Consider the following 18,111-nt stretch of genomic DNA (forward strand, 5'->3'; position numbering starts at 1 on the left):
GATCTGGGAGAATCTTAAAAAGTTAACAGGGAAAGACCACAGTAACACTGCAAAAAGACTAGAAATCATGGTGAATAACAATCTAACACAGGATGCAGTCGAAATAGCAATAGCCTTCAATTCCTACTTTATTGACTCTGTCAGGGTACTGACACAGAACCCCTCCACTGGTTTCTTGGGCTCAGTGCTAGTGAATGACGCTCAACCTGTCTTCATCATAAGGGAGGTTTCTGAGTCAAAGGTGAACAAGGTGATTAGCTCACTAAAGAACTCTAAAGCCAAAGATGTGTTTGGGCTGGACTCTACCTTCCTTAAAAACTACAAAGAGTCACTCATTGGCCCCATTACTAAGGTCACCAACACATCTATTGGTCTGGGGGTGTTTCTCTGTGAGAGCTTCCCATGTCTGGAATACACTGCCATCAGACACACATAACTGCACCACCTATCACACTTTCACAAAAAAACATGAAGACATGGCTAAAGGTCAATCAAATTTGTGAACATAATCCTGTAACAACCGTTGTCATGAATGGACCAAGGCGCAGCAGGTATGTGGATACTCATGTTTTTTTATTTTAAAAAAAGGAGTAAAGTATCCACTGGACAAAACAATAAAGACGACAGCAACAGTCTTGCAGGCACATACAACGCAGTGCAAGGACAACTACCCACAATCCCAAAGAAAAACACACCCTTCTATATAGGACTCCCAATCAAAGGCAACACAACACACCTGCCTTCAATTGGGAGTCCAATCAACAACACAAACCCTTAACATACAAAAAACCTGCCACATCCTGACCAAAACTGATACAATATCTCCCTCTGCTGGTCAGGACGTGACAGTACCCCCCCCCCCCCTCAAGGTGCAGACCCCGGAATGCACCTAAAAGAAAAAACAAACCCCCAAACAACAAAAAAAATCCCCCTAAACAATAAGGGAGGGAAGGGAGGGTGGCTGCCGTCAATGACGGCACTGTGCTACACCCTCCCTCCCCAACCCACCTCTCCAGGAGGTGGCTCAGGTGCAGGACGTGGACCTCGCTCCACCTTCGGCGTCGCCCACTTCGGTGGCGCCGATAGCTGCGCCGGGCAGACGGGCCACTCGGGCTGACCCTGGCAGACGGGCCACTCGGGCTGACCCTGGCAGACGGACCACTCTGGCTGGACCGGAGGACAGGTGGGCCACTCGGGCTGGCCCGGAGGACAGGCGGGCCACTCGGGCTGGGCCGGAGGACAGGCGGGCCACTCGGGCTGGGCCGGAGGACAGGCGGGCCACTCGGGCTGGGCCGGAGGACAGGCGGGCCACTCGGGCTGGACCGGAGGACAGTCGGGCCACTCGGGCTGGACCGGAGGACAGTCGGGCCACTCGGGCTGGACCGGAGGGCAGTCGGGCCGCTCTGGCAGCTCCGGGCAGTCGGGCCGCTCTGGCAGCTCCGGGCAGTCGGGCCGCTCTGGCAGCTCCGGACTGGCGGGCAGCTCTGGCGACTCTTGACTGGCGGGCAGCTCTGGTGACTCTTGACTGGCGGGCAGCTCAGGCGACTCTAGACTGGCGGGCAGCTCAGGCGACTCTTGACTGGCGGGCAGCTCAGGCGACTCTAGACTGGCAGGCAGCTCAGGCGACTCTTGACTGGCGGGCAGCTCTGGTGACTCTTGACTGGCGGGCAGCTCTGGTGACTCTTGACTGGCGGGCAGCTCTGGTGACTCTTGACTGGCGGGCAGCTCTGGAGACTCTTGACTGGCGGGCAGCTCTGGTGACTCTTGACTGGCGGGCAGCTTTAGCGACTCTTGACTGGTGAGGGTGGGCTGACGCACTAGACGCCTGATGCGTGGGGCTGGTACTGGACGTACCAGCCTGGAGACACGCACCTCCATGCTAGTGCGAAACACCGGACCGTCGAGGCGCACTGGCGGTCTTGAGCGCAGGGTTGGCATCACCCCTTCCGGCTCGATGCTCCCCTCACCCTGGCACATGCGGGGCGCTGGTACAGGGTGGACTGGCCTGTGCATCCGTATAGGCGAGATGGTGCATACCTCAGCGTAACATGGCGCCCTCCACCTCATACGCACCTCCCTGTAATCACGGGTAGCTGGCTTACGGCTCTTCCTTGGCCTGGCCAAACTACCCGTGTGCCCCCCCAAAAAAATGTATTGGGGGTGCCTCTCCGGCTTCCTCGCCAGCCGCGTTCCAGCATAACGTTCGCGTTGGTTCCTCTGTCCAGCTGCCTCCACTCTCCTGAGTGCCTCCACCTGTTCCCATGGGAGGCGATCCCTTCCGGCCAGGATCTCTTCCCAAGTGTAGACTCCCTTGCCGTCCAGGACGTCCTCCCATGTCCATTCATCCACCCTGTTCTCCTGTGGCCTCCTCCTCTTCCGCTGCTTGGTCCTTTGGTGGTGGGTAGTTCTGTAACAACCGTCATCATGAATGGACCAAGGCGCAGCAGGTATGTGGATACTCATGTTTTTTAATTTAAAAAAAAGGAGTAAAGTATCCACTGGACAAAACAATAAAGACGACAGCAACAGTCTTGCAGGCACATACAACGCAGTGCAAGGACAACTACCCACAATCCCAAAGAAAAACACACCCTTCTATATAGGACTCCCAATCAAAGGCAACTCAACACACCTGCCTTCAATTGGGAGTCCAATCAACAACACAAACCCTTAACATACAAAAAACCTGCCACATCCTGACCAAAACTGATACAATACCTCCCTCTGCTGGTCAGGACGTGACAAATCCCTAGCTGTGTATTGCCGCTTTCCATGTTGTCTGTTGTCTGTAGCTTGTGAGGTATGGAAACACTTTGTTGCTTTTATGGATTTTCTCTTGTTTCTTTTTGTGCTATGTTGCTGTGTCTGTATGCTATGTCTTGCTTGTCCTATGTTGCTCTGCGTGGTCGAAGGAGTGCTCGGGCAGATGTATAGGGGTTTCCATCGGTGCGACTATGGTGGAGGGTCCAGACCAAGTCTCTACCGTGCACATTCCCTCATAGTACGCCGATTTGGCTATCGAAGGCGACTCAATTACCACCTCATCGACGAGGAGACTGTGCGATAAACCTCCATGTTGAAGCTGCACTTCCCCGGAGTCACTTGTATCCCCTGTCTCAGGAGGAGACAGTGGCTATGGAAACATACGTCACTGAGTCCTTGAGGCAGGGATACATTCGGCCATCCAAATCACCTGTCTCCTCGAGCTTCTTTTTTGTGAAGAAGAAGGAGGGGGGTTTGCGCCCATGCATTGACTATATAGGTCTAAATTCCATCACGGTGGGTTTCAGTTACCCGCTACCTCTCATCACCACGGCGGTGGAGTCATTTCACGGGGCGCGCTTCTTCACAAAACTGGATCTCAGGAGCGCGTACAATTTGGTGCGTATCCGAGAGGGGGACGAGTGGAAAACTGCATTTAGTACCACATCTGGCCATTATGAGTACCTCGTCATGCCGTATGGGTTAAAAAATGCTCCCGCCGTCTTCCAATCCTTTGTGGACGAGATTCTCCGGGACCTGCTCGGTCAGGATGTGGTGGTGTACATCGACGAAATTCTGATTTAATCCGCCACACGCGCCGCGCATGTGTCTCTAGTGCGCAAAGTGCATGGGCGACTGTAGGAGCATGACCTGTACGTCAATGCTGAGAAATGTGAGTTCTCCAAACAAGCCGTCTCTTTTCTGGGGTATCGCATTTCCACATCCGGGGTGGTGATGGAATGTGACCGCATTTCGGCCGTGCGTAATTGGCCGACTCCCACCACGGTGAAGGAGGTGCAGCGGTTCTTGGGGTTTGCCAATTACTACCGGAGGTTTATCCGGGGCTTTGGGCAGGTGGCAGCTCCCATTACCTCACTGATGAAGGGGGGGCTTTAAGTCGGCTGAAGGCTCTGTTTACCGATGCGCCAGTGCTGGCGCATCCGGATCCCTCTTTGCCATTCATAGTGGAGGTGGACGCGTCCGAGGCTGGGGTGGGAGCCGTTCTATCACAGCGCTTGGGTACGCCCCCGAAGCTTCGCCCCTGTGCTTTCTTCTCTAAGAAGCTGAGTCCGGCGGAGCGTAACTATGATGTAGGGGACAGGGAGTTGCTACCTGTGGTAAGAGCCCTGAAGGTGTGGAGACATTGGCTTGAGGGGGCGCGACACCCTTTTCTCATCTGGACTGATCACCGTAACCTGGAGTACATCCGGGCGGTGAGGAGACTGAACCCTCGTCAAGCCAGGTGGGCGATGTTCTTTACGAGATTTCAGTTCACGATCTCGTACATCCCAGGTTCCCGGAACACTAAGGCCGACGCACTGTCTCGTCTCCATGACACTGAGGAACGGTCCACCGATCCCACTCCCATACTTCCAGCCTCCTGCCTGGTGGCACCGGTGGTCTGGGAGGTGGATGCGGACATCGAGCGGGCGCTACAGGCGGGAACCTACTCCCCCTCAATGTCCCGTGGGTCGGAAGTACGTCCCACTCAGTGTCCGCGATAGGTTGATTCGGTGGGCGCACACGCTACCCTCCTCGGGTCATCCAGGGATTGAGCGGACGGTGCGGGGTCTTAGTGGGAAATACTGGTGGCCCACCTTGGGGAAGGACGTGAGGCTCTATGTGTCCTCCTGTTCGGTGTGCGCCCAGTGTAAGGCTCCTAGGCACCTGCCTAGAGGGAAACTACAGCCCCTCCCCGTTCCCCATCGACCATGGTCCCACCTGTCGGTGGATTTCCTCACCGACCTCCCGCCGTCTCAGGGGAACACCATGATCCTGGTCGTTGTGGATCGGTTCTCTAAGTCCTGCTGTCTGCTCCCTTTACCCGGTCTTCCTACGGCCCTGCAGACCGCGGAGGCCCTGTTCACCCACGTCTTCCGGCACTACGGGGTGCCTGAGGACATCGTCTCTGATTGAGGCCCCCAGTTCACGTCCCGGGTGTGGTGGGCGTTTATGGAGCGACTGGGGGTTTCGGTCAGTTTGACCTCAGGTTTTCACCCCGAGAGTAATGGGCAGGTAGAGAGGATTAATCAGGATGTGGGCAGGTTTCTGTGGTCCTATTGCCAGGACTGGCCAGAGGAGTGGGCGAGGTTTGTGCCATGGGCCGAGATGGCGCAGAACTCTCTCCGTCACTCCTCTACCAACCTGTCACCTTTTCAGTGTGTGTTGGGTTACCAGCTGGTCCTGGTGCCCTGGCATCAGAGCCAGATGGAGGCCCCTGCAGTGGAGGACTGGGTCCAGCGCTCTAAGGAGACCTGGAACGCCATTCAGGAATCCCTTGAACGGGCCAGGGGACGACAAAAGGAGAGCGCTGACCGCCGCCGCAGTGAGGCCCCCGTGTTTACCCCGGGGGAGAGAGTCTGGCTCTCAACCCGGAACCTGCCCCTCCGCCTGCCCTGCCGGAAACTGGGTCCGCATTTAACCTGTTATGGCTAGGGGGCAGTATTTTCACAGCCGGATAAAAAACGTACCCGATTTAATCTGATTATTACTCCTGCCCAGAAACTAGAATATGCATATAATTATTAGCTTTGGATAGAAAACACTCCAAAGTTTCTAAAACTGTTTGAATGGTGTCTGTGAGTATAACAGAACTCATTTGGCCGGCCAAAACCTGAGAAGATTCCATGCAGGAAGTGCCCTGTCTGACAATTTCTTGCCCTTCTTGATTATCTCTATCCATTACAGAGGATCTCTGCTGTTACGTGACACTTCCTACGGCTCCCATGGGCTCTCAGAAGGCGGCAAAAAGCTGAATCGTGGCTTTGCAGGCTCTGGCTGAAAAAAAGTAGCGCGTTTGGGTAGTGGCTGGTTACAGTACTGTGAGACTCAGGCTCGTGCCCGCGTCGACAGAATGCTTTGTTTTCTTTCGTCTGTTTACCTAAACGCAGATTCCCGGTCGGAATATTATCGCTTTTTTACGAGAAAAATTGCCTAAAAATTGATTTTAAACAGCGGTTGACATTCTTCGAAGTACGGTAATGGAATATTTAGAAATCTTTTGTCACGAATTGCGCCATGCTCGTGACCCTTATTTACACTTCGGATAGTGTCTTGAACGCACGAACAAAACGCCGCTGTTTGGATATAACTATGGATTATTTTGAACCAAACCAACATTTGTTATTGAAGTAGCAGTCCTGGGAGTGCATTCTGATGAAGAACACCAAAGGTAATCAAACTTTTGTAATAGTAAATCGGAGTTTGGTCAGGGCTAAACTTGGTCGGTGTCTAAATGGCTAGCCATGATGGCTGGGCTATCTATTGAGAATATTGCAAAATGTGCTTTCACCGAAAAGCTATTTTAAAATCGGACATATCGAGTGCATAGAGGAGTTCTGTATCTATAATTCTTAAAATAATTGTTATGTTTTTTGTGAACGTTTATCGTGAGTAATTTAGTAAATTCACCGGATGTTTGCGGGGGGTATGCTAGTTCTGAACGTCACATGCTAATGTAAAAAAGCTGGGTTTTGATATAAATATGAACTTGATTGAACAAAACATGCATGCATTGTATAACATAATGTCCTAGGGTTGTCATCTGATGAAGATCATCAAAGGTTAGTGCTGCATTTAGCTGTCTTCTGGGTTTTTGTGACATTATATGCTAGCTTGAAAAATGGGTGTCTGATTATTTCTGGCTGGGTACTCTGCTGACATAATCTAATGTTTTGCTTTCGCTGTAAAGCCTTTTTGAAATCGGACAGTGTGGTTAGATTAACGAGAGTCTTGTCTTTAAAATGCTGTAAAATAGTCATATGTTTGAAAAATTGAAGTTTTGGGATTTTAGAGGAGTTTGTATTTCGCGCCACGCCCATCATTGGATATTGGAGCAGGTGTTCCGCTAGCGGAACGTCTAGATGTAAGAGGTTAAAGTCCTGAGGAGAATAAACGAGGCGTGTTAACCCCTCGTTTCATGTGTCTCTCCTCAGGCTGGTGGTAGCTGGTCCACTGCAGGACGCTGAGGTACTGGAGGTCCCTCCGCCCCCCCTAGACATCGGGGGGGGGCCCGGCGTACACAGTCCGGTCCGTCTTGGACTCCAGGCGCCGGGTAAGGGGCCTGCAGTACCTCGTGGACTGGGAGGGGTACGGTCCGGAGGAGAGGTGCTGGGTACTGGTGGAGGACATCTTGGACCCATCACTGATGCGGGAGTTCCACAGCCTCCATCCGGATCGCCCTGCGCCTCACCCTCCAGGTCGTCCTCGAGGCCGGCGTCGGCGCGCTGCGGGAGCCGCGCGTCGGGGGGGGTACTGTCACAACGTCGACTGAAGATGGTGCCTCTCCTCTCCGCTGTCATCGTCGCCGGCCTACTAGCTGCCACCGATCCTCTGTTCATTTTCTTTTGGTTAGGTCTGGTTTAGGTTTGCACCTGTATTGTGTTAGTTCATTAGTGGGGGGGGTTATTTAGTCTTTCTGTTTAGGTTTGGGTTTGTGCGTGATTGTTTTCGTCAGGTTTGTTAGGCTGGGGTTAGGTGTTTTTTCCTCTGCCTTCGTGTTTGTAAGGCTGCGAGTTTTGGGCTGCGCCCCTACTCTGTTTTCAGGCTCTTCCGTTATTTGTATTGTTGCCCTGCCTTACCTGTTTTTGGCAGTTGTGGATTGTGCCAATTAAACGTGTGTTCACGGACATTAGTCTCCTGTGCCTGACTTCACCCCTCCTGCTTCCTTGAGTACCCTTGACATCTTCCTTGCTGAGCGGCCTTTCAGGTTATGTCAATATAGGACTCGTTTTACTGTGGATATAGATACTTTGTACCTGTTTCCTCCAGCATCTTCACAAGGTCCTTTGCTGTTGTTCTGGGATTGATTTGCACTTTTCGTACCAAAGTATGTTCATCTCTAGAAGACAGAACACATCTCCTTTCTGAGCGGTATGACGGCTGCGTGGTCCCATGGTGTTTATACTTGTGTACTATTGTTTGTACAGATGAACGTGGTACCTTCAGGCGTTTGGAAATTGCTCCCAAGGATGAACCAGACTTGTGGAGGTCTACAATCTTTCTGAGGTCTTGGCTGATTTCTTTTGGTTTTCCCATGATGTCAAGCAAAGAGGTACTGAGTTTGACGGTAGGCCTTGAAATACATCCACAGGTACACCTCCAATTGACCCAAATGATATCAATCAGCCTATCAGAAGCTTCTAAAGCCATGACATCATTTTATGGAATTTTCCAAGCTGCTTAAGGCACAGTCAACTTAGTGTATGTAAACTTCTGACCCACTGCAATTGTGATACAGTGAATTATAAGTGAAATAATCTGTCTGTAAACAATTGTTGGAAAAATGACTTGTGTCATGCACACAGTAGATGTCCTAACTGAATTGCCAAAACTATAGTTTGTTAACAAGAAATTTGTGGAGTGGTTGAAAAATTTGTTTTAATGACTAAGTGTATGTAAACTTCTGACTTCAACTGTATGTGTAGGCATGGCGGTGTGTGTGTCTATCTGCACTAGATAAACACATTGAATGCAAAGCAGTTTGAATCCCTCCAAGGAGCATCTTTACTATGGCTGACCCTGTAAAACAATAGATGTCACTATACCTATCCGGTATATGTGACAATAAAACATTTAAAAAATGTTATTCCCTTTGTTAGAAAGCGCTACGCTGTTGACTTGATTCTGATGTGTTTAGACTGGGTGACGTGGGACATGAATCCGCCTTGGTACTACTCTTCCCTCAGGAGAGGGTTGCAAATGGGCTTACCTTTTGGTGCTGGTTCTGTGTATCACCCTGGTTAACATGGAATCAATAGAAATGAACATGGAAGAGGATTCAGAGACGATCCTTTTCAAGGCTCACTCAGGGTCTGTGTATTCACAGGTACTCACACAGCCAGGATCATAAGAAAGCTGTGTATAAGACCTAAGTTGAAGTTCTTAGGTTGACAGGGAGCCCTTGATAACCCGAATAGACTAGGGGCAGGTTTCGGGATGATCTCCATGACAATGTCAGCTGGCATGATAATACAGTGCAGAGTGAAAGGAAGTGAGATATTTTGGGGGGGGGTTTGGTTGCCAACTCACCTGCGATGGAGTGAGGGTCTGCAGAGTACTCCTGTACGTCCATCACCCCACAGTCTAGAGACGCCTTGAGCTTCTTCAGTTTGGAGGCCGAGGGCGCTACTCTGAACAGGCCCTGGAATGGGACAGGGACACAGGAGGTTAGGCTAATAAGTATGTTGTCACTTGGTAATGGGAAGACATACTGATAGCGTGGAATACACACTGACCTCTTCCTGCATGCCACACTCCAGCAGCATGGTGACACAGGCTTCGATGGGGAAGGCAATGTCCCGCCCGCTGAGGGCAAGGTGCTCCTCTAAGGGTTTCCCATAGCATGGCTTCTCCACCCAGGTCTCTGTCAACCCCAACACACACAGCACCAAGGTTACACAGTCAGCAGGTTAATCAGGTTATTACTAAGGTTGCCTCATACACACTATAGCTTCTGAGCAATCCCTATTGACTTTAAATTATACATAAAAAGTTAACGAAAAGCATACTGCAACCACAGATATGGGTGCATTGTGAATATCAGGGTTGGGTTCAGTTCCATTTAAACTACAGAAATTCTGTGAGTTAATTGAAATTCCATTCATGAATTGAAATGTCTTCATTAAAAAAAGAAATGGCCCTTTTCAAATTCAAATTCACAAATCTAATTTCTATTCATCTCCAGAACTGACTAAATTTAAATGGAATTGACCAACCATGATGAATAGAGAGAAGATGTGCACCAGTGCTCCTACTGCAGGGTTGAATGAGGACAGAGATGGTGTAGTGTTTGTGTAATGAGTGAGGGCCGGGTGGGCACTGGGCAGACAGACTCACCCTGGTGGGCTTTGATCTGAGGCAGAATATTCTGGAGGAGCTCTAACGACTTCCTGTGGTACTCTGCCTGCACCTCTATCAACTAGAGAGAGAGAGAGAGCAAGAGAGAGAGAGAGAGAGAGAGAGAGAGAGAGAGAGAGAGGAGAAATAGAGAGAGATTAGTGTATTTTCTGTGTCCCTGTTTGTACCTCAATGAAGACATAGTGAGTGCTATTAGAGAGAGACCGTTCAGTCCTTACTGTCTGAAAGTAGCTTGCATAGTCAATTTCTTTGGCCACAAAATTGTACATGTCTGCTGATAATTGATCCTGGAAAAATACAAAAGGATAACTTCAGAAAATAAACAGCGATTTCAGAGAAAACATCTTGAGGAGCGTTAGAAAGAGAACGAGAGCGAGGAAAAGGAGATGTAGACTGACTCGACAGATCTCCATTCGATTGGCTGCTTCTTCCATCTCTTCCCTGAGGTGCTCGCCCTTGGCCCCTGGCTGCACGTTGCTGGACATACCAGACTTGGAGGACTGGTGGAACCTGAGGGGTGGAGGGAAGAAAGAGGGGGGTTACACATCCTATGCAAACATATAGACATCCGCTGCTTCCCAATTCTCTATCGTTATGCCCTAAGTGTGCACTTGTTCACTTCCCAGTCTGTCTGTGTCTGTCTATCTGTCTGCCTTCCCCTCTCTCCTCTCTATCCTACCCACTTGTCCATAGTATCTCTCCCCCTCTCTCTCTGGTTTATTTGTATGTGTCTGAGAGGTCTGAGTCACAGAGCAGAGATAATGTCCACTGCTGCCAGGGGAGCTCAATGCACACAGCAGGGTGATGGGAAAAAACTCGGCACACATTTGGGTCAGCAGAAGAAACTGCAGGAGCTCTGTGAGGAAAATGCATTACATTTCCCCAATGTCTTGGCCCCTAATGTGTGTGTAATATGTATAGGTCAGACTCAGCACAGAGGCAGAGGCTGTGGTTGCAGTCTATCCCTGAGCCACAGTCCTGAATACGGGAAGGGCAGTGGAGAGATACAGAGGTATACCGGAAGCGTGACTGGTAAAGGAAATCCAGCTAAAGGGAAGAAGATCCACGGAGAGCCAAGGTGAGGGGTATATTAAGGTGAAGGGGTATGATGAGGTGAGTATTTGAGGGGTGGAGAATGTGGCCACGCCTAGATCTTCACTGTACAATATGGGCGATCAAACAGTGACATTCATGTGGAATGCTGTAAAGAGGTCAGTTCACAGAGGATCGAGTTGCTCCCTGTTTTGGAAACGACGAGCAAATCACAAATCATTTTTCACACACAGATACACACAAAAGAAAGCACCTTGAAAATCACACATAGAGACTCCTCACATACTGACACAGACACCCACACACACTGTCAGTCAGCAGCTCGTACCTTGTGCGTGCCGAGTCCATGTCCAAAACCAGTTTTGCTAAATGTTTCCTTTGTTTCTGGATGTTGGGGATTTCCACCTGAGTGAAATCACATTATAAAACAAAGACACTTTACTCTGGTTTGTTCTGTAGTGTGAGAGATTGGAGAGAGACACGCGGGCATTGTCATAGGAATCATGTTCTCACAGCTTGTGTAGCTTTGTAGGTGAGATAAATTTGCAGTGTAGTCTTCATGACCGTGGTACAGATGATGGTTGTTATGGTCTACAGTAAGTACCTCTGCCAGTTCGTATAGGGGTTCCACCACGTCTCTCTCAATAGTGAACTCAAACAGGATGAGCTCCAGAGCCATCTTCTCCTGTGTCTCACCGCACAGCTTCAGCATCTTCCTGCAACCGGCCAATGAGAGGCCAGAGAAAATAGCACATAGCCAATTAGATCACAAAACAGGACCAGACCTCATTTCACTATGTGCTATCACTATGGCAAAGTCCACACCTTCACAATAATGGATAAAAGTGTTATATTCTGTAAAAATTTGCTGATGCAATACAATAAAGTCATTAATTTGACAAGAGCTCAGTCTTCACTAGCAATGACCGTAATAATCGCTCTGCTGCTGATTATGTGTCATGATCATGAATCAGGCCTGGTTCACTGGGTGACACCGCCACGTTTTCCATGTCAGCACACTTTTAAAAAATCCCATGACGGATGTGGCAGATGATCAGTCTGTAATTAAGGAGATGAATGTATGTGTGTTTGTGTATTTGTGTCTGTTTGTGTGTGTTCTCACCCCAGTAGCGAGTCATCGCCCAACACTGCTGCTCCCTCCACCAGACATTGTGCTAGTGTTGTGAGGGGTAGCTTTTTCTACACAGGAAGTGGAACAGGAGAACATGTACCACACTCTCTGTCATATCAATGTCAGCATTACAAGAAGGAAAAGGAAAAATACAGGCAGACAGGCAGACTCACCGAGGGCGATCTGACAGATCTCTTCTCCACATCCACCCCCTGTTGGCCCTGCAGACAGGCGGTCAGCTTCTTGTGGGTGCTGTGGGACACCTGCTTGACCAGCTCCAGCCGCTTCTCCACCTGACGGAAAGACAGTAGGACAGGGCTCAGTAAGCTGGGCATCTCTCTACAGACGGACACACAAACAAACACACACACACACACAGGTAATCTGAAGTGTGCCAAGTAAGTGTGCTCTTTGAGACTTAAGTGTTCCCTACACGGCTACACTCATCCGAAACCAATCCAGTGGAACCGATGTCACATCCATTGACGACTTCATTCGTCTGTAGCAATTATAGCCAGTAGCCTAGTCTGGGCACCAGTCTTTTTAGCTAACATAACATTCCAATCCTGCCATTTGCCAAATGACAGGAGTGGCAAGGACTGGAATGAAATAGGTGAACAGAGACAGCAACCAGACTCCCTCAGTAAATCAGAGGGGATGTTCAGACTTTGTCTCCCATTGCTGATGAATTTTGCCTTGGGGAATTCGACACCCATTTCACACATAGCATACTCTGTTTTAGGGTTAGAGTTTCACATTCAGGAAAGAGGTATGACCTACTTGCAGTTCACACACACACAGCAAACAGGCATATCCTAGACCTACAGTATCAGTCAAACGTTTGGACACACCTACTCATTCAAGACTTTTCTTTATTTTGACTATTTTCTACATTGTAGAGACGCAGAGTAGGTGATGGGATGATCTCCGCATGTGTGGTTCCCACCGTGAAGCACAAAGGAGGAGGTATGATGGTGTGGGGGTGCATTTTCTGGTGACACTGTCTGTGATTTATTTAGAATTCAAGGCACACTTAAACAGCATGGCTACCACAGCAATCTGCAGTGATACACCATCCCATCTGGTTTGCGCTTAGTGGGACTATCATTTGTTTTTTTAACAGGACAATGACCCAACACACCTCCAGGCTGTGTAAGGGCTATTTGACCAAGAAGGAGAGTGATGGAGTGCTGCATCAGATGATCTGCCTACACAATCACCCAACCTCAACCCAATTGAGATGGTTTGGGATGAGTTGGACGGCAGAGTGAAGGAAAAGCAGCTCAGCATATGTGGGAACTCCTTCAAGAGCGTTGGAAAAGCATTCCAGGTGAAGTTGGTTGAGAGAATGCCAAGACTGTGCAAAGCTGTCATCAAGGCAAAGGGTGGCTACTTTGAAGAATCTTAAATCTAAAATATATTTTGATTTGTTTAACACTTTTATGGTTACTACATAATTCCATATGTGTTATGTCATAGTTTTGATGTCTTCACTATTATTCTACAATGTAGAAAATAGTGAAAATAAAGAAAAACCATTGAATGACTAGGTGTGTCCAAACTTTTGACAGGTACTGTATATCAGGCCTTTATAAGCACACAAACACACACACAAAATGGCTTTTTTAGTAATTTCTTACTTGTAGAAGGTCTTCACTTAATACTTCTGTTTTTTCAGCTCTGCGATGAAGATGAAGAAACAGAGACGATTAGTGTGGAATGGGGAATTTGGGGATACATTATATTACAAGTTATCGTGGGAATTGGTAAATGTATGCACGTACCGATGAATCAACGTAATTAGAGAGCATTTTCATTTGGATAATTCATTTCCCTGATAATCCCTTGACCTAACCATATCAGGAAGGTTTACTTTACTAAACAGTGTGCTAAAGAAAAAAATGTAACATTCTTCTGAGTAACAGCCATTTGGCTGCCTTATAGAACAAACTAGGCCAAGCTTCATTTGGGACATTTATGGTGTGTAGTGAATAGAAATCTGACAAATTATGTCACCCACTCCCTCCTGTCACAGAATATTGCTCAATACTGTACAACAAACATAGGTTTTCTGTTTACTTTAGCTAAGTTGCCATTTTGTCAGTTACTTTGGTATAACGGAGAATGGTGTTGCTAAGATCACTTGGATGAACATGAATGTATATTTTCAATAAGGTGAATAAACAAAATAACTCACTAAAGGTAGAGTAATAAATAAATAAAAAATCACAAACATATGGCATGTTCATGCGTTGAGCTAACCATATAACAGGAATGTTCACTTTACATTGGGGGAGATCTCAGCCACAAAGTCATAAACTCTGCCTATTTCTTCTTCTTCTTCTTTAAGGTGTTATGGCAGACTACAGCTATCGGTGTATTGCCGCCACCTACTGTACGGGGTATTGCTACCAAAAAATATTCATTTCCATGAAGGGGGGGGGGTCGGGCGAAGATCATACAAAAAATGAAAACCATCCCACTCCTTCAGTCACTCACAGTTCAAATGTCATTCCTGAACAGGCTACGGTGCCTGTGAGGACGGAGCATTCATCGACAGGATTCCTTGTAATACCTCTGCTGTAAAGTCCCAAAAAACGCTCAGCCGCACTCACAATGATGCCTATTTTCTCTGATTTCCTCTCCGTTTGTGCTGTGCAGTTGATAACCAATACAATAAACGCTACAAAGTCCAACTTCTTCACATGCAACATGTCAGAATCCCTCTGTTGACAAGGAATATTATTTGGCGCCTATACTCCTACTGCCATTTTTGTTCAACTTCACTCCTTTCTGCCACTCTTCTCACCACCTCTGTATAGGAGACATACTGGACAGCCCTTATTCTTACCACCTCCGTCTCCTTCACCCTAACAGGACACTTCAGAAATTCGGGTGCTTGTTCGCCACCACAATTGCAGCATTTAAGCTCAGCTGGCATATAATACCCCTCTCGTCTACATCCACTTGACACATGACCAAATATTTTGCATTTATCACCCTGCATGGGTTTGGGCACGAAGGCTCTCACGGGGTATCTCATAAAACTATAATCCAATAGTGTTTCTCTACTCCAGTCCTCCAGTACCCCCCAACAGCACACATTTTGGTTGTAGCCCCGGACAAACTCACCTGATTCAACTCATTGAGGGCTTTGATGATTAGTTGACAAGTTGAATCGGGTGTGCTTGTCCGGGGCTACAACAGAAATGTGTACTGTTGGGGGTACTTGAGGACTGGATTTTGGAAACACTGATCTAGGTGATGAATAACAGGAGAGGCTGGAGCGGAGACTTGGTCTTTTTTCCATCTTCAGCAGCCTCTCTGTGCTAAGAGTAGCAGCGTGTAGCTCCCTATGGCTTCTGTTTAGGTCTTCTGCAGTACACTTCAACACTTAGCAAATGAAGCTGTGTGTTAGTGGGTGAAGGTGTGTGGGGGTGGGGTGAGTGGGTGCGTGAAGAGTACATTATAGTACAGTGTCAACGTAACTCCATTTATGAACAATCATCAATCATTTCTGTACTTCTTCTTGGATGTAAACCTGAGTGCATATCAGTGGGTACCAGAACGGTATATATATGGATCTGAATGTTATTTAAAGTGTTCTTTGGCTGTCCCCATAAGAGAACCCTTTGAATAATTTGGTTCCAGGTAAAGTCCTTTCAGTCTACAGGTGAACCACTGCATAAGAGAAATAGGAGTTGAATTATCCTGAGAGACGTGCCCCTCTCTGGAATCAACATGGAAAGTACATTGGATTTGGAAAAGGTCATCATCCAGTAGTGTTTTCATCTCATTTCTAGCAGCATGGTAAACATTGAAATTAGGGTAAAACTGAATTGACTTAACCAGACTAGGTTGTTACATCAATCTAATTTCAACATAATCATCAGAACTATGTATACGTTGAAATTGCATGGAATATTTTTCATCCTCTATTCAATATTTACTGGGTGGTTGAAATTATGTTGAATTTCATATTTGATTAGACATATTTTATTTGACCTTGTTTCAATGTTTATATGATAATGGTAAGTCTGAATCAACGTCATTGTTTCAACGCCATGCTATCAACCTGAAATAAGAGGTATATTTATAAAAAAATGTGAAGCCACAGTCCAATGATTCCTGCTTGAACAGTGACTCCTACTGGTGTATTAGGGGTAATGCACTTCAATGAGAACAAGTCTACCTTCCAGAAGCCTACCTCTATGTACCCCTCCTTAACTTTGGAAACAAGCTGTGTTTGTTTTCAGCTGAGCTCTCATGTCAACACATTTAAACATTGATCAGTTTCCACACTCATTTGCGTCGGATCCCTAAATAACATTGAATAGTTGAAAGTAACTCCTTTAACTTCTCTTACACTATCTGATATGTGAAGGACGTCATCTCAACGTGAAGCTAGGTATACTATCATTTGTCTATGGTTGATTGGATCTTTGGAAGTTGAGCAGTAGTTACCATTCCCCCTATAAATAGGATGCCAAATTCATGATATTTATAATAAACTTTTACCTTTGGATATTGTATTTTATATATGTTATTCATAATATAGGCTACACTATATACAGTGCCTTCAGAAATGATTCATACATTTTACATTTTAGTAATTTAGCAGATTCTTTTATCCAGAGCGACTTACACTTAGTGCATTCATCTTAAGATAGCTAGGTGGGACAACCACATATCACAGGCATAGTAAGTACATTTTTCCTCAATAAAGAAGCCATCAGTAAATTCAGAGCTAGGAGAGGGATATTTAAGATACTCTTTGAAAAGGAGGTTGCTGGGGGGAGGATGGCTCATAATCATGGCTTGAATGGAGTCCATGGAGTGCTACCAACCACATGGAAACCACAAATTTGATGTGTTTGATACCATTCCATTAACTCCATTCCAGCCATTATTATGAACCGTTGTCCCCTCAGCAGCCTCCACTGTATTCAAATGTTGTTGTGTTACAGTCTGAATTCTAAATGTATTAAATATTATTTTTCTGCACCTGGATTGTGCAACCTTTGCCCATTATTCTTTTCAAAATTCTTCAAGCTCTGTCAAATTGGTTGCTGACCATTGCTAGACACCCATTTTCAGGTCTTGCCATAGATTTTTAAGTTGATTTAAGTCAAAACTGTAACTAGGCCACTCAGGAACATTCACTGTCTTCTTGGTAAGCAACTCCAGTGTAGATTTGGCCTTGTGTTTTAGATTATTGTCCTGCTGAAAGGTGAATTCATTTCCCAGTATCTGGTGGAAAGCAGACTGAACCAGGTTTTCCTCTAGGATTTTGCCTGTGCTTAGCTCCATTTCATTTATTATTTTTATCCTGAAAAACTCCGCAGTCCTTAACGATTACAAACATACCCATAACATGATGCTGCCACCACTATGCTTGAAAATATGGAGAGTGGTACTCAGTAATGAGATGTATTGGATTTTCCCCAAACATAACACTTTGTATTCAGGCTAAAAAGTTAATTGCTTTTGCCACATTTTTGCAGTATTACTTTAGTGCCTTGTTGCAAACAGGATGCATGTTTTGGAATACTTTTTATTCTGTATAGCACAGGTGTCAAACTCATTCCACAGAGGGCTGAGTGTCTGTGGGTTTTTGCTCCTCCCTTGTACTTGATTGATGAATTAAGGCCGCTAATTAGGAACTCCCCCGCACTTGGTTGTCTAGGGCTGAATTGAAAGGAAAAAACTAAAAGCTGCTGGCAGCCCACAGGAATATTATTTGCCCCCCCCAAAAAAAAATGGAATAATGATGAATATTATTCTCATTAAAAATAATAATAATAATGCAAAAACTCCCAAATGCAATTTCCCAAGAAGGAAGTTACCCTACCTAAATAATGCAAAAGTTACATTTGAACTTAATTCATGAGGAGAGAGAACACAGGAGACAGTCAACTAATAAAGCAGGCAGTGGACCATTTTGTGGTGCTGAAACGCAAAGCTGCAACGTCAGCGCCATCAATAGGAGGTGAAAAGTGCCTGGTGCTGAAAATATAGCTAACTTGTTATACAAGTGTTGCACAGCAACAGATGGAGAAAACCTACACCAGTTGAGTAATTCATTT

General features: G+C 46.8%; 1 protein-coding gene across 4 annotated transcripts in view; it reads right to left on the minus strand.

Moving 5' to 3' along the window:
- The window catches only part of LOC106589273 (rho GTPase-activating protein 44-like), a 134,676-nt gene that overhangs the window by 14,366 nt on the left and 102,199 nt on the right, over positions 1-18,111 (minus strand). For all 4 annotated transcript variants that reach the window (XM_045710246.1, XM_045710245.1, XM_014179021.2 and 1 more), the window contains exons 2-11: positions 13,666-13,705; positions 12,199-12,318; positions 12,017-12,093; positions 11,498-11,609; positions 11,222-11,298; positions 10,239-10,350; positions 10,059-10,127; positions 9,820-9,901; positions 9,219-9,346; positions 9,013-9,124 (exon numbers count right to left, since the gene is read on the minus strand). In XM_045710246.1, the coding sequence (XP_045566202.1) occupies positions 9,013-9,124; positions 9,219-9,346; positions 9,820-9,901; positions 10,059-10,127; positions 10,239-10,350; positions 11,222-11,298; positions 11,498-11,609; positions 12,017-12,093; positions 12,199-12,318; positions 13,666-13,705 (929 nt within the window). The remainder of the gene's footprint in view (positions 1-9,012; positions 9,125-9,218; positions 9,347-9,819; positions 9,902-10,058; positions 10,128-10,238; positions 10,351-11,221; positions 11,299-11,497; positions 11,610-12,016; positions 12,094-12,198; positions 12,319-13,665; positions 13,706-18,111) is intronic.

Source organism: Salmo salar, chromosome ssa28 (assembly GCF_905237065.1).
Source record: "Salmo salar chromosome ssa28, Ssal_v3.1, whole genome shotgun sequence".
Lineage (NCBI taxonomy): Eukaryota > Metazoa > Chordata > Actinopteri > Salmoniformes > Salmonidae > Salmo > Salmo salar.